Here is a 22,169-nt window from a genome sequence, read left to right as displayed (position 1 = left end):
AAATTATTATTATTATTATTATTATTATTATTATTGTTGTTGTTATTATTATTATTATTATTATTATTATTATTATTATTATTATTATGATAATAATACTACTAATAAAAAAACAAAAAAACATGCTTTCTTCTCTTTACGCAGTTTCATAGGGCAGCCTACACTTACATTACAATGCAATTACATTCCATGCAACATGCCCAGTTATTATATAGTGCACATCCTAAAGGAAATTAGATTTTAATAAAACACCCACGCCTCTCCTGCCTTTAGAACTCAGAACCTGACCAGGTTGTCAACTTCCTCACCACACCATCTGTGCTGCAATTCTAGGGAAAAAAGCAAATACAAGGTCAGACAGGGAAGTCCTGAATACACCTTTTTCCTTGTGAGTGTACTGTACTGACAGAACTGAATGATCAGAAGATATTTAATTTAATATAGTTAGTTGAACAAAACTTAATCATTGATCTTTTCACTTTCAGTAGAACTTAAAACAACAAAAAGACATCCCCTACATCCTCTCTTTTGATCCGTGTCCCTTTGTGTTTCTCTGACCATAATGACACCCAAACCTTCTGGTTCAATCAGTGCTGGAGAGACTGTGTTACCGGGTGGCAGCATCACGCGTTTTAAACAAGCTAATCAGAGATTCCTTCATGAACACAATTGTCATGGCAAAAAGGGAGCACTTGTCATCTATCCTGCCTCCCCCTGGTCTTCATCCCCACTGGCTGCTCTGCCTGAGTGATTTATTTCCTGCTCTTTCCCTGTTCAGGTGAGCTGCTGTACCAGGCTCAGTCTCCAGACGAGGGCGCTCTCGTCACAGCTGCCCGTAACTTCGGCTTTGTGTTCCGCTCGCGCACCCCGGAGTCCATCACCGTGGTGGAGATGGGAGAGACGAAGACCTACGAGCTGCTCGCCATCCTCGACTTCAACAACGTCAGGAAGAGGATGTCTGTCATCGGTAACTCGCCCTACCACTCTACCAGCGTCCATTCATACAAAGCATGTACTGACAATAGCTTCCCCATTACCACTTGCCAAACTGAGACGTTTCAGCTGGTTGTGAAATCATTTTTTCTTTTGTTATATGTTATGATGTATTGCTTTTTAAATCAGTTTTAATAAATCATTTTACCGACATAAAGAGTTAGGGAACAGCCACCTTATTTCCTACTGTAGTGTACTGAATGATGTATAATGTAAGGTGTTCCGGGAAAGCATGTTAAACTCTAACTGGAATTTGATATTGCATGTGCTTATATCTGGGAATTATGACCTCAAAAGAATACTTTTTATTCCTTTGTTTTAAATCTAAGTGCGCTGCCCTGAAGGGAAACTGTCCCTGTACTGCAAGGGAGCCGACACCATTATATATGAGAGACTTCATCCTGCCTGCAAAACGCTAAAGGACGTCACCACTGAGCACCTTGACGTGAGTGGATGGGGTGGCCCTGTAAACTCATGCATTATGTTAATCCAGCTATTAATCAATGTAGTTATCCTGTTCCACTGAGGATACGTCATATTTTTAGAGAAATGCAGTACATTGCTGGCAGCATAGAATTAAAAAAAATAAAATAAAGCAGAGTAGATACAATATTTAAACCAGTAAGTGTGGGCAGTAAGCTAGCTATGAGTTGAAAGCCATATTGATGGAGAGAATGTGATATTTTGTTAGATATTCACAGAAATAAAGAGAAGAAATGTGCTTTCAGACATCTAAAGGAAAATAGGTAATTTTGCCCTTAAGTTATAAGATGTTTTAGAAGGCAAACATACCAGGCAGTTAGATAAATAAGTATAGTAATGTAACACATTTGATATTTTAATTTAATGCATATGAGGCAAACCGTGGTAACCTGCTGTAAATGCATAACCATGGGGAAATTTGAGAAATTTGCATACCATGCCACACACCACCACTTATCTTTATCACAGTTGTTAGTTGTGTTATTGGTATTTAAAAAAAATAGTATAAGAATTGTTGCGCCATAATTAAAATTTCATCCTACAGTAGGTTGCAATTTTTTTCTTGTTACTTTCAGAATGTCTTATTAGAGTTATTTTTGTCTCTGTTATGAAGAAAGTGCTTGTGAGGCATTCATGAATTCTAAACTGAGCGTGTGCACAAGGACTCCCCCCTGTCATGGTGACTCATCTATACCCTGGGTGGCCTTTTGTTAAGACGAGGAGATGTGTAGTTGTTCACAAACACTGTCGTTTCTCCTTAGCCTTTGTGAGAGTGCCTGCAGGGGTACCAGTTAGGGCCTATTCTAATGCTACAGTGTATAACCCTCTTCTTGTTTGTGGCAGGGCTAGAATTAGCTGGGAAAGACTTTACCTGGGGTTGAAAATGTCATACTCATGCAAACAGTTTAGGTACAATACAAGTGATGCAGTAAAAAAACAAACTGATAAATAAGTGAAGGTACTACTGTTATAAAAGTCCACAGTACATTTGCAAAGTAATTTTGCCGTGTTCTCATGATTTTCCCTTGGTTATGCATTTACCGTAGTTTACCATGGTTTGCCATGTTTATTACTATACCTCTCTGGTGATTTTAATGCTTACCTCTGCTTTACCATGCTTTCACCATGCTGTATTACACTTTGCTGTGCTTTTACTATGGTAAACTTTTATATATAGGTATAAATAAAAATAACCTGTACTGTATACCAGATGCCAATCTTTGAACCCCCTTGGCCTGTGTGAAGTGGAGGCATAACGTGGCTGGGTGTCCCTGTGATTGTTGCGCAGGAGTTTGCTGGGGAAGGCCTGCGCACTCTGGTCCTGGCCTATAAGGACTTGGAGGAAGGGTATTTTGAGGACTGGAGGGCCCGTCACCACGCAGCCAGCACAGCACTGGAGGAAAGGGAAGAGAAACTGGATGAGCTCTACGAGGAGATCGAGAAGAACCTACAGGTAGCAGATACATTCATAGAGTGGGGTGCCCAACATGAAACACAGGAGCAAATCTATCCCCCAGGGGAGTTTGAATAGGCCCCTACAAAGCGTTCCTGTGCTTCTCATATATGTACGGTTTTGCCAGGCCCCCACTTGCGTCAAGGAACTTGAAATAGCAGGGGGAGGTCTGAAGCCAAGTAACACAGCTCAGATCCCACAAGTTGAGTAGTTTATTGTTGTGTGGGGTAAGCTATATCTTGTGTGCATTTTGTTGTCTGGCTAGCAGCGATAATTTCCCTACATTTTTCACATTAGAATTTTATAGGTAAAATTGACACCTCTGCTAAAGAGCCAAATTGAACTGTAATAGTATGCTTGTTTATGGGAAAATGGCCTATTTGTACAAAAAGGCAGGGAGGTACCTCCAAAAGAAGCACTAGATCATTCCTACCCTGGCACTTGGATCATTTTACCAACAAAAAATAACTATATATGCAGTATGCAACATTTTCATAGAGTTGAGCAAAATGTACTAGCACTTGGATGAGGGTTTCTCAAGTGTCTAAATATCCATGGGCCAAATCCAATAAATCCAACCACAGCTTACAAATGAGTTTCCTTCAGCAGTGTACCCTGACGATGTGACCTCTAAATCACTGCATGCAGCCTTGTTTTAAAAGTATACTGTACAAGCTGAGCATGTGCGTGCTTTTCAGTTACTAGGTGCCACAGCAATAGAAGACAAGCTGCAGGATGGAGTGCCTCAGACGATTGAACAGCTGGCCAAAGCTGACATTAAGATGTGGGTGCTCACAGGAGATAAACAAGGTACCGCCACCTGCTCCCTCTTGAGTGACACAGGAAACGTACTGCAGTGAGAAGGCATTCCAGGAATCTTAATTGGCTGCATAGTAATGAGTTACAGCAGGGTCTAGACTTGAATGAATAGGACATTATTCCTACAGTAACTGACATACAGGGCCCTTTATTTTCATTTTGTACTGATTTTCAGTAAAATCTACATGTGATTTCTTAACATGTAAATGTCTTTTTTATTTTATCTTATGATTTGAAAGTTTAAAGTTATAGAAGATGTTGATTCATGGTACATTTCACATTTACAGTAGATACAAGCCAAGTATTATTATAACAAAAAAATATTTATAATAAAATAATGCACAGCTTCAGGACAGATTACGGTAAAAAAAAACAAACATAAAAACATTTGAGCATCATACTGTGCATTTTCATTTGATTATATCATTATTAATATCTCATTATAACAACTTAAATGCTTTAACCTCATCTGTTAAGCAGTATTGGTTGAATACTTATATTTACCTACCAATTACTTTTCAAGATATATAATCTTTTCATTTCTAACAGAGACTGCTGTGAACATCGGCTATGCGTGCAACATGCTGCGAGAGGAGATGAACGAGGTGTTTATCATCTCCGCAAACACAGCTGAGGACGTGAGAGAGGAACTGAGGTGCGTCAAACCACGATTCTGTTATTTATAACTGACATTTACTTTGGGTAGCATGCATGCTTGTTTCCAATATGGGTAGGGGGCAGGGTGCACTTGTTTCTGGGGTCCATACTCACCCCAGTCTCTGATTCATTCAATAAATGTGCCTTCTGATAATACAGCAAACAAAGAATAACTTCATGGTGACCCAGATTCAAATCTTTTCAGAATTTTTTTTTTTTTTTATTAAGGCAATTGGTGTTAATGCTCTTTTTTTCTAATAATACTCCATTACTCTTTATACTAGAAATGCACGGAATAAAATCAAACCAGAAACCATTGAAGCTGAGCCGATCTTTGAAGTGAAGCAGCCCAAAAATAAGTCAGCGGTGCTGCCTGAAGACACTGTGGAAGGGGAGTATGGCCTTGTCATCAACGGACATAGCTTGGTATGGAAATGTGGAGAGAACTGCATTTGGGCAATAGTGCTGAATGTACTGTAGAGATACTAAAAGAAACTTCAGTTCAATGACAAATGTTTCAACTAGTCTGCCTTGCTGGGCAATTAGTTATTGATCAATATTATCTCTCATCCAAAGAAAAAATAAAAACAGCCTATCGCTTACTGCTTCCAACTCTTAACACTACTATTGGCAGGGTGGTAAAAGCCTACATCAAAAAGGCCTGTAAAACAGCAAACAAAATAGAATCTCCTCCATTTCAGTGAGCTGGATTTGCTCGTTCTCACATGTCCTGGAGGTCACCAGCAGTGTCCCATAGTGCATTCTTGCTTGTGTCTTCTCCCTGTCAGGCATACGGTCTAGAGAAGAGCATGGAGGTGGAGTTCCTCAGGACCGCCTGCATGTGTAAAACTGTCATCTGCTGCCGAGTGACACCACTGCAGAAAGCCCAGGTGGTGCAGCTGGTCAAGAAGTACAAGAAAGCCATCACTCTGGCCATCGGGGACGGAGCCAACGACGTCAGCATGATCAAAGGCAAGAGGGCCACTGTCAGCATGGATGGCATGCGAGAAAGTTGCCAAATATACATAAAAGCTTTTTGGATTTTTAACCCCGATTTTTTAAATGCTGTTAGCAGATGCATCTATCTGTGATGTCTTATCTATCAAAAGTCACTATTTTATTACTTCTTGTTGTTGGAGCTGTGGTTGATGGCAGACAGTGTGTTGTCATTTTAGTGTTTTATGGGTTTATGCTGGAGTTCAGTCTTCTTGGCCAGGTACCCTATGTAAAAGTAGATTGAATTTTATATATTATGAAGTTTAATTGGTTGTAATGTTTTCATCCACATAGAATGGTTTGGATTACATTGTGTATTATTATGTAGCATGGGAAAGAGTAACTCTGTTGTTTGTCTCCATGGTTCTGTGTGTCTGTCTTCCCTGCCTATCTCTGTGGCCGTGTTCCCAGCTGCCCACATTGGGGTGGGAATCAGTGGACAGGAGGGGATGCAGGCTGTCCTCTCCAGCGATTTCTCCTTTGCCCAGTTCCGGTACCTGCAGCGCCTCCTGCTGGTCCATGGCAGGTGGTCCTACATCCGCATGTGCAAGTTCCTCAACTACTTTTTCTACAAGAACTTCACCTTCACCCTGGTGCACTTCTGGTATGGCTTCTTCTGTGGATTCTCTGCACAGGTATGTATCACATACTGTGGTATACACACACAATCAATTGATCTAAGTGGTGGAGGGTTAAATACTGCCAGTGTGTGTTGCATTTAAATAGGACCCACCCTGGCATCTTACTCTACATATTTGTATAAACCCAAAAGGGCCCTACATGTATATTATTTATATAAACAGTGGTGGGTATTTAGATCTTAGACGATTGTTAGAGGATAGGAGACACATGTTGCTGATACTAAATCATTGGGATCCTTTAGGATCTGACTTGACTACATTTTTAAATCAATCAGCTAGGGTACTAGGCCTCCTTTTCTTATGTTCTTATTGGCCGCTTTTCAGCTCAATTGAACAGACCCCAAACACTCTTGCTTTCCCATTGAATTTATCTTGACGTCAGAAGTCAAATTACGTTTTCAAAATACGCGTGTTTTGCTTGGAGTTTCTGTGACTTTTTGTAAACCTGAGTGTGTTTTTCTTACAGACTGTGTATGACGAATGGTATATCACCCTCTACAACCTGGTTTATACCTCACTGCCTGTGCTGGGGATGAGCCTTTTTGATCAGGTACACACTACTGTACTGCTTAAATGTTATAGACTACTTTAAATCTTATTTGCATTTGGCTGTACATGTGCATGGGTAAAAAAATACCTTTTAATAGATACATATTAGTACCATTAGGACCACACGTGCACATTGTTTTTATAGGGTTGAAACAACTTGGCTGCAGGGGCTACATTCTCATTTAGGTCTCCTGCTGGGATTGCTGCAGACCTTAAAATAATCCATGGTACTCCAGAGTTCATGGGCGTGAGCATGCATTAATCCTAGAGTGGTAAAGTGGTAGATAAAGCAGTGGTGAGTCACACCCTTCAGATCAGTTTAGGGCCAGGAACAAGCATTTTGTTTTTTTAATTTGGACCGATGATCTTTATACACGGTTTCATTTTATAGTAGCTAATGGTTACATAGAAAAGTAATCTGCATTGATAAGTTATTTTTAAATTGGTCTTAAAATAGTTAATTTACTTATACAGTGCCTTGCGAAAGTATTCGGCCCCCTTGAACTTTGCGACCTTTTGCCACATTTCAGGCTTCAAACATAAAGATATGAAACTGTAATTTTTTGTGAAGAATCAACAACAAGTGGGACACAATCATGAAGTGGAACGAAATTTATTGGATATTTCAAACTTTTTTAACAAATAAAAAACTGAAAAATTGGGCGTGCAAAATTATTCAGCCCCTTTACTTTCAGTGCAGCAAACTCTCTCCAGAAGTTCAGTGAGGATCTCTGAATGATCCAATGTTGACCTAAATGACTAATGATGATAAATAGAATCCACCTGTGTGTAATCAAGTCTCTGTATAAATGCACCTGCACTGTGATAGTCTCAGAGGTCCGTTTAAAGCGCAGAGAGCATCATGAAGAACAAGGAACACACCAGGCAGGTCCGAGACACTGTTGTGGAGAAGTTTAAAGCCGGATTTGGATACAAAAAGATTTCCCAAGCTTTAAACATCCCAAGGAGCACTGTGCAAGCGATAATATTGAAATGGAAGGAGTATCAGACCACTGCAAATCTACCAAGACCTGGCCATCCCTCTAAACTTTCAGCTCATACAAGGAGAAGACTGATCAGAGATGCAGCCAAGAGGCCCATGATCACTCTGGATGAACTGCAGAGATCTACAGCTGAGGTGGGAGACTCTGTCCATAGGACAACAATCAGTCGTATACTGCACAAATCTGGCCTTTATGGAAGAGTGGCAAGAAGAAAGCCATTTCTTAAAGATATCCATAAAAAGTGTCGTTTACAGTTTGCCACAAGCCACCTGGGAGACACACCAAACATGTGGAAGAAGGTGCTCTGGTCAGATGAAACCAAAATCGAACTTTTTGGCAACAATGCAAAACGTTATGTTTGGCGTAAAAGCAACACAGCTCATCACCCTGAACACACCATCCCCACTGTCAAACATGGTGGTGGCAGCATCATGGTTTGGGCCTGCTTTTCTTCAGCAGGGACAGGGAAGATGGTTAAAATTGATGGGAAGATGGATGGAGCCAAATACAGGACCATTCTGGAAGAAAACCTGATGGAGTCTGCAAAAGACCTGAGACTGGGACGGAGATTTGTCTTCCAACAAGACAATGATCCAAAACATAAAGCAAAATCTACAATGGAATGGTTCACAAATAAACATATCCAGGTGTTAGAATGGCCAAGTCAAAGTCCAGACCTGAATCCAATCGAGAATCTGTGGAAAGAACTGAAAACTGCTGTTCACAAATGCTCTCCATCCAACCTCACTGAGCTCGAGCTGTTTTGCAAGGAGGAATGGGCAAAAATTTCAGTCTCTCGATGTGCAAAACTGATAGAGACATACCCCAAGCGACTTACAGCTGTAATCGCAGCAAAAGGTGGCGCTACAAAGTATTAACTTAAGGGGGCTGAATAATTTTGCACGCCCAATTTTTCAGTTTTTTATTTGTTAAAAAAGTTTGAAATATCCAATAAATTTCGTTCCACTTCATGATTGTGTCCCACTTGTTGTTGATTCTTCACAAAAAATTACAGTTTCATATCTTTATGTTTGAAGCCTGAAATGTGGCAAAAGGTCGCATAGTTCAAGGGGGCCGAATACTTTCGCAAGGCACTGTAGGTATACCTTATTAATCAATGTGCCGATATATAGATAATTTGTTTGTATTCATTTGTTTAAGGATGTGAGTGACCGCTGGAGTTTGGAGTACCCGAAGCTTTATCAGCCTGGACAGCTCAACATGTACTTCAACATAGGTTCCTTCATCAAGTGTCTGCTCCACAGCATCTACAGCTCGCTTATCCTCTTCTTTATCCCCTACGGAGCCATGTATGACACAATGCGGGATGATGGCAAAGACCTTGCTGACTACCAGTCCTTTGCCCTGCTTGCACAGACCTGCCTGCTGATCGCTGTCTCCATCCAGGTACACCACCTGCCATAGCCTGAGCCTAGTCCTGCTCACCATAAGAATCAAAGTCTCAGCTTTTTGTGTGTGTCTGTCTGTACAGTCCTGTGTTTATCTATATCATACCATACCTTACCAAATATGTTTATATATTCATGTACATGGCAAGCATCCCAGAACACTAGTACATGGGGATCAGTCTTAACCCTAATGTTAAAAATACTCACTCTAGGGTATTCTAGGGTTGTGGAACATGACAACTACAATGTGTTTTCTCATCTATTTTCTTTCCTGTGTGTTTTATAGTATTGTCTTGTCTGTCTATCTGTTTTATTCCATCTATCTTTTACTGTATATCTGTCTGTCGCTTTCTGTCTGTAGCCTTATTTTCAATTATGCTTTCAGTGAAAGTAATATTAATATTTTCTTGTTCAATTCTGTAGCTTGGGCTAGATACTGCCTACTGGACATCAATTAATCAGTTATTTATGTGGGGCAGCCTGGCCATCTACTTCGCCATTACTCTCACCATGTACAGCAATGGGATGTATCTCATCTTCACAGCTTCCTTCCCCTTCATTGGTAAGTATTGTGTAAGAAAGCAAATGTGAGAAGAGCAGTAGAAATAAGGTTAGGGGCTGATTTGATCAACCTACACTGTGCCAAGATAACCTACAACTAGATTTGTTTTAAAGCATTTTACACTTATTTTAGGGGTAATCCACACAGGTGATCTGGGGTGATTACACTGCTGTAAAATACTCTACATAACCCATCTGAGGCTTATCTTGGTGGAGCATAGGTTGATTAAATCAATTGAATCAATCAATTTAGTCAGTTTAGTCAGCAATCCCATAAGTGAAAGATAGGAAAGACCTCGATAGAGATCTACAGCAATACTTGTTATATGCTCTCCATTCACATGTTCTTCTTGTAGCCAAGGCTGATGTTTCACAAGGAACAAAAGTACACAGGGCAGGATATCATGGAAGAGCAGCCTCTCATTACACAGAAGTGGACATGTGCTCGTCCAATAGTGCAAGAAGCATAAAACATAGAATCAGGATCATCTTATTATATATGTGTCATATACACGTTACAGTGTATTTATGAACGTTGATACATTCATATGTGTTTATAAGGAAAGATCAGTGGCTTGAAGAAGCAGCCAGGTCTCTTGAAATAGTTATTTTAGAGCCTGTAGGAGGTTATTTGGGGATTTTTATTTTTTCACTTTTATTCTTTCAGCTGATTGCTGGTAGACGGGTTTTTAGAAGTGTATTAAAGTACATTATTATTGTTGGCTCAAGGACAATGTTTTGACAGCTGCCTTCAGCTCAAAGCACGTCTAACGATTTTCACAAACAGCATATACATATTCAGATAACATTAATATGCAGAATTAACAACTGTGTGAAAAATGCCCCATTTTAGAGCATTTTGGGAACTACTAATAGAAAGAGAAAACAAAAATATAAATAATTCTGTCTTTGGACCTCCTAAAATGGGGGGGGGACACATTTGGGGGTAAAATAATTGTGTGTTAGGCAGCTGAGTTTCTTTTTTTATTTTTATTTTTATTATTTCTTTCTTTGCATGGTTCCCTCCCCATAGCTACTGTATGTCAGCTGTCTGTTCTGTTATTTCACTTGGCACATGTGTTTGTGCTTTTACAGGCACTGCAAGGAATTCCCTGAACCAGCCCAATGTCTGGCTGACCATCCTTCTCACCACCATCCTCTGTGTGCTGCCCGTGGTGGCCTATAGGTTCAGCCGGACAGAGCTTCGACCCACCATCAACGACAAGGTGGGTAGTAAACATTCAGCTATGAACATTCAACCTCAGAATGAGTTTGTCTTGGTGAGGTCATTTTTGCACAGAGTAGCTGCTTTTAAGTGGAATAATTGTGGAAGGCTCTTAAAGGTTTAGTAATTTAATCACTTGTAGCTTGAAAAATAATTTCATAAATCTTACCTGTAGTGCACCGTTCACTGTATTGGTCTCAAATGTGTAGTTTTGAAAGAAACACATGTTATTGTAAATCTGCTACGACACTAGGTTAAGGAATTCTCTGTTTGTGTAGTGTTGCACTTACTTGGCCATTTCATTGAATGAGAGTGAAATTGCTATAACATCTCAAAAACTGCTAGCTTCATATCTTCAGTGATGTGGACACTCCACAGACAAATTGTTGTCCTGATATGGCTGCCATATTGTGGTCTTGTGACATTTTGGTTTCTGGGTGATAAAGACCAATTTCTATTAGATATTGAGTTCAATATTATTACAAACTGTTGTTTGTATTATTTGGATTGAGCTCTCCAAAGAAATCAGATGATGGCACCCAGTCGAGGGCTAATTTATCATCCCAGTTAAAACAATTGAAGAAACAGCTGTTCTTGAATTTGTGCTGATTGCTGTATTTCAGAGATAAGAAAAGCAGCAATCAGCATCATTTTCAGGAGCTGTTTCCTCAATTGTTTCAATAGTTTCTTCTCTAAACATCGTAATAATCAACAGCGGTGGAAGTAGTCATATGCAATTCAGGCAGCTGAGATGTTCAGCTTTTTCCATAATTATCTGTTTTTCAGAAAGTAATATAGATCTAACAGAATTATGTACCTTTACCTGGTTATGCGTTTCCTTGGAAGTCATTATTTCGTAATCTCATAATCCTTATCTGTTTGTCTGAGGCATACAGTAGTCAACTGCAAAGCCCTGACTTGAATGACAAATACCGGCATTTGGGGCACTGAATTTGTCCTGAAAGGAAAGCCTCTTGTGTTGGATCCTAACAAAGATGGGACCACGGAACACATGTTCAGGATATACAGTATCATGGGTTTGTGATGGTACTGTGTGTTCATAGAAATGATGTACATCTTACTAAAGCTTATCAAAACTGTGCGTTGTTAGTAATGCAGTTTTTGTTTAAGGCAGCCTGGAGGAGTTGAGGTTGCCTTGCCAATTGTTTTTTTTTTGTTTAGTTTTTTACTGAATGGCTTTACTCGATGATCCCATGTATATTTCCTGTGTGACAGATTCACTGCCATGGAATTTCTGTCTTGGATGTGTATAGCATTGGCATTAGTCACACTGTTGGCACTATTTTTGACTGATGTGCTCATGGCCACTCTGTTGGTATTAGACAGGCTGAATTATAGTGAAATTAGTTTGAGGTAATATAAGAAGACCTAAAGTTAAAACTGACCATGAATGTAAGTAATACCAACCATATCATATCCTTAAACATATTGGAAATGTTTCTAACCAGTCAGAATAACCATCATAAGAACTCCCTTCATCACTAATTTAGAAATTACTGCAAAATGTCGTTCTGGATAAGACTGTAAGTGTACATCATTTAAATTACTGCAAAATGTCATTCTGGATAAGACTGTATGTGTACATCATTTAAATGTGTATGAAAATAATATGATTATTATTATTTTTTTACCTACACTGTACACTTAATATGTAAACATTAAGGCTAACACTTATTTGGCTTGCATATTTTTACAATGGGTTAAACATTTAGACAAAATGCTAAATGGTTAACACTTGGCTAATGTTTAAATCCCTAGTTCACAGTGGTTGGACCTCAAACCTTACCCATACTTCGTCTTTAATTTACTTTATTGCCTATTTCCATTTCTCCTCTCCAGGTGCGATATAAGGTCAGCCAATCCAAGCACGCTCCTCCCCCGCAGGCCACCAGGACCCGGATCAGACGGACTAGCTCTCGGCGCTCTGGCTACGCCTTCTCTCACGCACAGGGCTACGGTGACCTCATCACCTCGAGTAGATACCTACGCAAGAACATGGCAACCTTCAGCCCCAGATCCAAGACAAACGCCAAGCAGCCAGGAACAGTCCTAAAAACCTACAGGGCAGTCAAGGATACCGTCGTTGACAAAACACTCTAAGCATGCTGCCTTCAGCATTTGGACAAGCCTGTTTACATTGGGCATGGGAGGCCTTTGGGGAGCAGGGGGACTTTGTTGCTACTATACACCTACATTCCAGCCAGCTGTATAGCTTGTATCTTTGTACAATTTTAAAAGCAGCTCAGATTGCTCTGCCTGTTTGGTGGCTTTTGATGTTACCATGTAGCAATCCTTGATGACAGCTTTTGAGCCAAGTCTGCAGTACAAGTTCACCAATTGTTTTCAGCTTGTGAGAGCTGAGAGCTTTATTGAGCAGACTACAATACGTCTAATCTGAACTCATGCAAACGTTTGGCCAGACTTTCAGATTGACGTGTAAATGTTGTGTAACCTAATTTTATGGTCCATAAAATGTTGTGAACAGTTTTTAAAGCTTTTTACCCCAAAGATTAATTTGCACTGATAATTACAACAACATAATTAAACCGCTTTAAATGGAATGTACAAGTCATTAAGTATTTGTATTTGTTTCTGTTAATTTCAGTTTGCTAATAATACATTGTACTTTTTGGGAAAAACAATATAGAGAATTACACAAAGCACCTTGGTCTTATTAGCAGAAAGGCTGATTACTTAAATACTGTATCACTAACTTTTTTTTAGAAACTTGATTGTGTGCCTCTCAGTCTAGCATCATCACATACTACACTGAATTGTATTTACCCTCATACGTAAAACCTTAACATTTCTTTTGTATTCTGATAGCTGTCAGAGAAGGATTTACAGATAATATAAAAGGGTAACTGTCTGGCTGAACTTCTGTGTGCTTCTTGTAAACAACTGCGAAAACTATTTGCAATTCAACGCTTTAGCCTGGAATACACTGACCTAGAATAACCAAAGGATTGTATATTGATATGTGTTTCCATTTAACCAAAGGCCACAGCCTTAAGTACATAAAAACGCTGAAAAGAAACATCACGTTTAAAGTGGAGATTCTCTTTGGGAAATTAGATTTTAAAACAATGTAATTTATTATTTTTTTTAGATAAAAGAACGTGCAAAAGGATATCTGCTTTCAGTTATTATTTTGGCTATTTGTCTGGAGGAGTTTCTGAAAAAAGATGACATTTTAATTGTGGGTGTTGTCAAATATCAACATTATGTATTGGTTGTCAAATATCATAAAATACAACTACAAATGTCCAAGGAATACTCAAGTGAAACTTTTTTTTGTATCTTTACCAATATTGTTCCGTAAATGTGCTAGTAATGTCACAGTGAATGGTGACAGCAACCATTGTTTGTTTGTTTTTTCATATTAATAAACAATGGCTATTTAGATGTCCATCGAAACCCCCCAAGTAATCTGTTTAATTAAATGACTGTATACTGTTTTATAAAACAAGCAGCCAAAATAAATGTTTGATATTTTTTTATGCAACGTCTTTGCCAGTACTATTATTTAATAATTGTCCACTAGAGGGTTAAACAGAAAATTTGCATTGTGTTGACAGTCAATTACTGTCCGATGAAAGACAATGAAGCACACTTTAATGTTACAAGAGATTTTCTGTTTACATGTGTATAACTTCAATTTGTCTATATTATAGCACATCCGCAAAAAATTATAATTTTGTAGCAAGTGGCAATTAAGTATATCAGTGTTCTAACTGTGTACGGCTTGGGGAGGCTAAGAATCAGCAGAAGAAGGTGGGCTTGAGTTGGGGTACTTTTATGCTTTTGATTAATTCTTGAGTCATATATTAGATAAACTACTCCTCATTAACAGTGATGTAGGAACATGGAACACAAATGCCATCAAGGTCAAATAGCAAGGCAGAGGCTGAGCTTTGAATCTGAAACCTTGCTCTCTATGATTGCCTTGTCAAGCTCTAGCCACTGCGCATATTGTATCAGTATCAATGGTTTGTGGTTTTAATTATTGATCTCATGTGCACATTTTGGGATACACCAGTGACAATACAATACATTTTTCAATAAAGTATGTATGCAAAACTGATCAATTACACTATTACGTTAATGATACAGTGACATTTAAAACAATTAAATAAACCATTGAGCATCAAGCCGTTAAAAATGATATTTTGCCTGTGTCGTTCCATCTACGGATACATAACATAGCACTGGTACCTATCCTAAAATAGTGCTTTGTTCTTTATATGTGCATGGTGCTTAACGCGGATAAGTAGGGTGTGGTGTTTGGCAGCAGCAGTGTGTAGAATGGCCCTATACGGTGACTGATCATGATCTAAATAACTGTGAAGCTGGATTGCCAGAGGCTGTGTGACTGCCAAAATGACACACGCTACAGAAATAAAATACAATCTGAATGTCTGTCTTGAGCCAGTGTAATGCTCTAGTATTGCAGTCGAATGCAGCATCTGAGATAGGCCTAGATTTACACTGCAGCTGGCTCAGTTCAGCAGTGTAGGTTTTTTTAAAAAATATATATAAAAACACAGATGCAATGCAGTTACCATTTTCCAGGAGCACAGCCCAACAACTACTCTTTGCTCAAATTATATTCCTGTTATTGATACAAGCACTGCTCGATTTGCACGGTCTGCAAGTTAAAATCCACCCCACGCCATGTAGTACAGCAGCAGCTGTGTGAAGGCCACGGCCAGGACTCGGGTGGGGTGGAGTCACTCAGTTTTGCTTGTGTCGTCACGACGGCCAGCCCAGCAGTAGGTCTGCGTTGTTCCAGGCTGACAGCCGCTTGACAGGACAGAAAAGCAAACATCGCCTCTCATTCCATACATGAAGGATTATTATTATCGTGAAATAAAACGTGGAAACGACGGGAATCATGCACAATATGCGAGAGTAAACGCGGTCTGCGGAAGTCTGTACTGTAAGTCTGTTGCTTTAAATGCGTGCTGCTGTTACAATAATACCGTGTTTTATTTATTGGGTAACTGCCTTATTTTCCATCATACATAAAAAAAACAACAACATTGTGACATTGGGCAATATATTTACTATTGTGTCTATGTATGATGTATAGACTGTGCTGTATGTTTTATATACGCGCACGCAGCATGGAATGTCATCATATTCCCTGTTAATAAAATAAGCCGCATTCCATTCAAATCCGTGATCAGTGCTCGCGATCTGGGGAGATTGCAGAATGGTGTAAACACTCCTTATGGATACAGCATACCCAGTGGTTTCAGTTCAATGACAAAGAACACGCACCTTGTGATCGCATTGACATTTGCCGAAGGATGTTACGAGCGTTTGAACAGTAGGTGTGCCTTTTCTGTTCTAGTGAATTAGGTTTATATTGTGTGGAAATCGTTTTTTTAAATGTCTTTGTTCATACGAGTCAGGGTGGTGCCGGCGGAGAGCGGGGTGGTTTGATTTTATTTCATGAGGTTCATTCTGATGTGTTGTTCCATCTGTTCTGGTGACAGTTTGACTTGCCTCTCGGACCTTGGCAGCTGTGTTGTTTGACGTTCCCTGGCTTTGTTTAAAGGCTTCCCTTGTTATTGTGTGACCTTGCCACATTAGTAATGCCATGAATAATACATGCAACCTATATCTTCAGCGTGGTCGGGTGGGATACAGTGTGGCTGGGCAGCATGCGGCAGACCTGCTACACTGCAGGAGGATGTTTGGCTTCATTGTCTGGGTGTTATTATTATTATTATTATTATTATTATTATTATTGTTATTGTTATTGTTATTGTTATTGTTATTGTTATTGTTGTTTAATAATGATAATAATAATATCTGTAATACTATTATTATTATTATTATTATTATTATTAGTATTGTTATTATTATTATTGTTATTATTATTATTATTATTAGTAGTAGTAGTAGTAGTAGCAGTAGTATAGATTTAAAAAAAGCACAATCACATTTTTGTACGTTTTGAAAGTCATGTTGTTGTGTTGTTTTTGTTGAAAGGTAAATGATGATTTGGAGTGACACCTGATGTGTCTCTAATGAAGGGATGGCTGGGTTACTGTAGTCTACCGGCACTAACATTGAAATATCCTGCACCAGACTTTGGACCGTATTTTCAAAGTGTTTCCTCCACGCTTTAATTAACGCCTATATTTTGAAAGGAGAAAAAATCATGTCGATACAAATTGAAAAACAAAACACCTTTGGAGTCCTTAAGAGAACGTCTAACTTAGTTGTCTTGTTCTAGTTTTGTAAAATGGACAGCTGTTTTGCGTCTTTCAGAAATGAGGAGTTAATTAAAGACGGGAGTAAACACTGAAAATATGTGATGTCCCTTTGTTATAAAACTGTGCCTGTCTCATTCCCACCCTACACAATTCAGATCAATTGAACAAGGTGTTCAGAATTTATAGAAACACACATCCAAACAAGAAACACATAGAGCAGTGCCCACGTAGCTCGCAGCCACAGATAATGTTATAGCCTGAGGACAGTGTCTGTCTGCTCTGTGGAAAGCAGCTTGAGTGGACCCGAGCTGTAAGCCAGGGCGCTGATCTGGTGATGTGTTCTGGAAGCAATTCTGGAAAGGGTGGGGACTCAGGCACAGCGGGGGCTGTTTTGTATTGAATCCCTTGAACGATGCAGGCAGGGAAAGCTACACTACAGTAAGTACCAGACACTGGCTGAATGACTCAATATCAGGTTTCAACATGCCTAAACAACAATTCCTAAATGTAAGGGTTCAGTTTTTCCAGCCAGGGTTCTCTTTAAGTCATGTGAGCACTGAATTCCAGGCAGGAGGCCTACAGAGCTGTGAATTTCCACTTGACACAGCTTAGCAATCATTGTAAAGCACAGCACCGTCCATCTTAATATAACATAGAGCAGCTTGGCATCACAGATGTGCTGAAACCATCACTGCTGCAGGTTGTACTTTACTGCCTATTTATTTAAGCTGTTAGTAGCCTTAGCAATGGAAAAAGACACATTGAGTTTTTTTTTTTTTTCTGTGACCTGGTGAAAGACTGGCCTGATGAATACCTGATTTAGCTTCATGCATTGTACAGTATTACAATTCAGTTCCTAGCCTGCAAGATTCCCTCAATATAATGAACAAGATCACGAGTGGGGCACCAGCAGCAGAACGCCTTCCCTATCTTCTGGAGCTTCTTCCCTTAGGAAGTTTGGGTTGCAGTCCTGCTCAGCTTCCAAGTCAAGTGACTGTCTCACTGATTGGAACTTTTTTTATGAAAGTAAAAGTAAACGTTCTCGAATTAACAGAAATGTTTAAATAAGAAAAAATATATATGTATGTAGGAAAACGACATCATTTATTAATATACAAATTATTTTGTTCTGGGCACCCACCAGAAATTAAAAAAATTCCTATACTGTGTCGTTTGTTTTTCTTCTACACTCATTGACTTAGACTGGCGGCTGTCATGCTGCTCCAGTATAAATTTGATAAATTACAATCATTTTTAATGTTTTATTTATTCGGCCGATAAATCACCTGATAATTTACAGACAATAATCGATAGCTGAAAATGTCATTATCGTCCAGCCCTAGTGGTGCACAGTGTTCTCTAGTTTACAGGGACTCGAGAGCGGTGTTAGTTTGGTGCCCATTGCCAGTACAGTTGGCAGCTGTCAGTGTGCGTTTCTATATAGAGTTACCATCTATCTGTGTGACGTACAGGTAGTGGACAAAAAAATGGAAACACCAATGTAAAGTCACTTAGTAGGAAGTTGGGCCACTATGGTATCCCGCTCGTGGAGTTTTTGATGAAACTGGCTGCTCGCACCCCAGGTTGCAGTCAATTGATCTGCAGTTGCTCGCCTGTTTTGCCTTGCACTTTGAATTAATGCACGGATATCACGATCCTGGCGCTTCCACCCACTGTTGCCCTTTGCTGATGATGTCTTCCCTCGGAGTTCCATGCCGACATCACCTTAGACACCGTTGCTTGTGAAACATCAGCAAGTTGAGCGGTCTTGGTCACTGAAGCTCCTGCCAAACGCGCCCCAACAATCACCCCTCTTTCAAAGTCACTGAGGTCTCCTCTTGCAGCCATGCTAGCCATAATTATAGTGAACCAGGCCTGTCCAGCATTTTTATACATGACCCTAAGCATGCTGGGATGTTATTTGCTTAATTAACGCATGAGCCACACCTGTGTGGAAGCACTTTCTTTCAATATACTTGGTGTCCCTCATTTACCCAGGTGTTTCCATTTGTTTGTCCACTACCTGTATATACAGTACAGCGTTCTGAACCATGAACACTCTCTTCAGTTTGGTTATGTATATGATAATAAGTATGCTTGCCATCAAAAGCAAAGCAAAAAAAAAAACTAACACAGTGTTTTCCAGGAGCTGTGTTTCAAAGTACTGTTGGTGGGTAAGATATTCTAAGGTCTAGTATTAATACTCAAGATTAAGAAATGATGCTATAGTAAAAGACTACAGTAGACTACAAAGTATGTTGAGATCAGTTTTGTGTCACTAATGACTGAGGTGCCCTTTGATAATTTGCCTGTATACCAGCGGGCATCCATCACAGATGCAATAGATTAAACTGGCTGCACCATGCTGCAGCTTGAAAATGCTTTTTATAGCTCTTAGATTAAACAAAACAAAGTCTGGTTTGTCTTTTGAGATGGGTACTGTAGCAGGTGACCGATCAAGTAAGCAGTGTTTTATGTGAGCGCTCGCTCAATCCAGTCAACTACCTACACCTAATTTAAGGGCTGTACCTGTCATAGCGCCCCAGGCAGTGTTGGATCAGTGTCATAATTACTGTTACCACATCCAGCTAAAATCACATTGTCTGCTGTTCAATATCTAAACACAATTAACAATGAGGGAGTAGTCGAGTTGGCCCATAATAAACACCCGTTACTGAGCTCTTAATGGGGTTTTTGATTCTAGAACGGCTGACATTTCCATTATTTAAAGTACATTGGCATATATGAGAAATGCCGTTAGATCTGAGAATGCATGGAGGCCAGCGAAACAGAGTGTAAAGGAGCAACATACGGTAGCACTGGTACAGCAGTCACTGAGAGAATGATTCCTGTGTGCAGTACAGCTGGTCCACTAGGGATGGAGTTCACTGTTTAATCCAGTCTGGGTCTTTCCAGAGACCCAATATTTTTTATATTTTATAATGGTTTTCATATATTTGTGTTCTGTTATATATATATATTTTTTGTAAGTGTTTTATAAGGTTTTGAGCCAGTGTGCAATGCTGTTTTAACATCAATTCAAATATAATAAACACTGTTGCTGGTAATAGTGATGCTTAGTTAGCAGTAACACGGTTAGGATATGATCCATTAGAAATTTAATAAAGCAGGTAAAAGATTAATTCTGCTGCCCAAAGTGAATGCACATAAAAGTACAAAGCCACCATTCACCTGCTTGGTTGCATAACGTCTGAAAGCAGTGCTAAGGCAGAGCACCTTGGGGAAGGGGGTACACAAGGCACCTGAAAGTCAGAAAAGCAAATGTATTATCGGTCTGAATTGCAGCCTTTACCTTTAAAACAGCCGCAGTATTAGCTTGGACTTCTCTTCTATTGATTCAGAAAACACGTTTACAAAGATGATGTCACAAGCAGTCTGGGCATTATAAAAGTCAAATTACAAATTAGAAGTCATGTTAACCCATGAATACCCAGACTTGTGGCAGGAGACCCCAACAATACAGTTTCGGGAAGGCGTGGAGGAGCGATTAAAATTGGATGAAGCAAACCCGCTGTAGTGACTATGGCACTGTTAGTGTCTCGCTTGGTGCTTTTTAAATGAGAACCCAGGTTGTTAATAACTGAGGATTAGCCTGAGAGATGTGGGTTTGGCCTCTTAAAGGGGCTGAGAAGGCAAATCTCCTGCGAGTGTTAGGCTAGTAAAAGCATTATCTTTGATTTTTGGTGACTCGGAAATTAAACCTTTTCTTGGGTTCATGCCACATGTGAATTCACATGTTTATCAAGGTGCTAGCAGGGACAAATAGGCCTGATATTCGGACAAAACATTGCTTGAAATGTTTTCAGAAATGATCATGTTTGGATTTGTTCATTTAAATAATTTATAAATGACTGCAAAGAAAACCAATGCATAGCCTAAATGACATCTGCAATACATTCCACACATTCTTGAGTGTTTGTCTCCCCTTGATTTTCAATTCAAAATGAAAGATTATTCATTTACACTTTGAAAAATCCATGGTCATCCCAGCTACTTGTTATGAACACTGCCTAACCTCCATCTCCTAATCTGTCCCAGAGAATCCCACACCCCTTTCAGCTCCGTCTCCCAGTCTGTCCCGGAGAATCCCACGCCCCTTTCAGCTCCGTCTCCCAGTCTGCCCCGGAAAATCCCATGCCCCTTTCAGCTCCGTCTCCCAGTCTGTCCCGGAGAATCCCACGCCCCTTTCAGCTCCGTCTCCCAGTCTGTCCCGGAGTATCCCACGCCCCTTTAAGCTCCGTCTCCCAGTCTGTCCTGGAGAATCCCACGTCCTTTTCAGCTCCGTCTCCCAGTCTGTCCCAGAGAGTCCCACACCCCTTTCAGCTCCACCTCCCAGTCTGTCCCTGAGAATCCCACGCCCCTTTCAGCTCCGTCTCCCAGTCTGTCCCGGAGAATCCCATGCCCCTTTCAGCTCCGTCTCCCAGTCTGTCCCAGAGAGTCCCACACCCCTTTCAGCTCCGCCTCCCAGTCTGTCCCTGAGAATCCCACGCCCCTTTCAGCTCCATCTCCCAGTCTGTCCCAGAGAATCCCACACCCCTTTCAGCTCCGTCTCCCAGTCTGTCCCGGAGAATCCCACATCCCTTTCAGCTCCGTCTCCCAGTCTGTCCCGGAGAATCCTATGCCCCTTTCAGCTTGTTTACTGCTCTTGGTTAAAGATATTCAAAACAGACCAAAACTGAAAGTACCGGTGCATTCAGGCAGAGCTAGCTGGCGATTGAAAATACATGACGGCAAATACCAATGTCTTCAGCATCGTATTTCAATTTGTCAATCCACTCTGCTGTACTGATTCCCCTCGGGAGGAGCTAGTCAGATTGGTAAGGGAAGAGCAGCTGCATACATGTCATTTAGCTTGAGGGAACGGGAGAGGATTCAGTTTCTGCACAGGGTTGCTTCTTTGGTGTATGGTTTATAAAACTTCAGCAACATGGATTACATTTTGGATTAAACTGGATTGTTGACATGGTTCCTAAAAACCTTGGTACAAAAATCATTGTCAATATTTGATAACTGCAAAGATTAGCCTATATTTTGCCACTGTTTCTATGAGACTGCCACAGTGGATTCACCTTTCAGAAAAGAGAATCCTGCATGAATAATGTCTTAGATG

At 40.0% G+C, this 22,169-nt stretch overlaps 2 protein-coding genes across 12 annotated transcripts in view; both read left to right on the top strand.

Annotated features, from left to right (window-relative positions):
* LOC117403769 (phospholipid-transporting ATPase ID-like) overlaps nt 1-14,316 on the top strand; it is a 48,004-nt gene extending 33,688 nt beyond the window's left edge. For all 7 annotated transcript variants that reach the window (XM_058986326.1, XM_058986323.1, XM_058986330.1 and 4 more), the window contains 13 exons: nt 779-967; nt 1,323-1,438; nt 2,765-2,929; nt 3,628-3,739; nt 4,298-4,403; nt 4,690-4,831; nt 5,194-5,377; nt 5,813-6,036; nt 6,509-6,592; nt 8,757-9,002; nt 9,428-9,566; nt 10,661-10,791; nt 12,651-14,316. In XM_058986326.1, coding sequence (XP_058842309.1) covers nt 779-967; nt 1,323-1,438; nt 2,765-2,929; nt 3,628-3,739; nt 4,298-4,403; nt 4,690-4,831; nt 5,194-5,377; nt 5,813-6,036; nt 6,509-6,592; nt 8,757-9,002; nt 9,428-9,566; nt 10,661-10,791; nt 12,651-12,911 — 2,099 coding nt within the window. In that variant the 3' untranslated portion in view covers nt 12,912-14,316. The remainder of the gene's footprint in view (nt 1-778; nt 968-1,322; nt 1,439-2,764; nt 2,930-3,627; nt 3,740-4,297; nt 4,404-4,689; nt 4,832-5,193; nt 5,378-5,812; nt 6,037-6,508; nt 6,593-8,756; nt 9,003-9,427; nt 9,567-10,660; nt 10,792-12,650) is intronic.
* A 1,248-nt stretch (nt 14,317-15,564) lies between these two features.
* The window catches only part of LOC117403508 (AP-4 complex accessory subunit RUSC2-like), a 44,773-nt gene continuing 38,168 nt past the window's right edge, over nt 15,565-22,169 (top strand). For 2 of the 5 annotated variants that reach the window (XM_058986296.1, XM_058986295.1), the window contains exon 1: nt 15,566-15,750. The gene's annotated coding sequence lies outside the window, so the exon portion shown is untranslated. Of the gene's footprint in view, nt 15,751-15,771; nt 16,144-22,169 lie in introns of those variants that run through there. The other 3 variants (XM_058986299.1, XM_058986275.1, XM_058986287.1) reach the window with 3 other exon arrangements.

This window comes from Acipenser ruthenus, chromosome 2 (assembly GCF_902713425.1).
Source record: "Acipenser ruthenus chromosome 2, fAciRut3.2 maternal haplotype, whole genome shotgun sequence".
Classification (NCBI taxonomy): domain Eukaryota; kingdom Metazoa; phylum Chordata; class Actinopteri; order Acipenseriformes; family Acipenseridae; genus Acipenser; species Acipenser ruthenus.
This window is presented reverse-complemented; position numbering and strand designations above follow the sequence as displayed.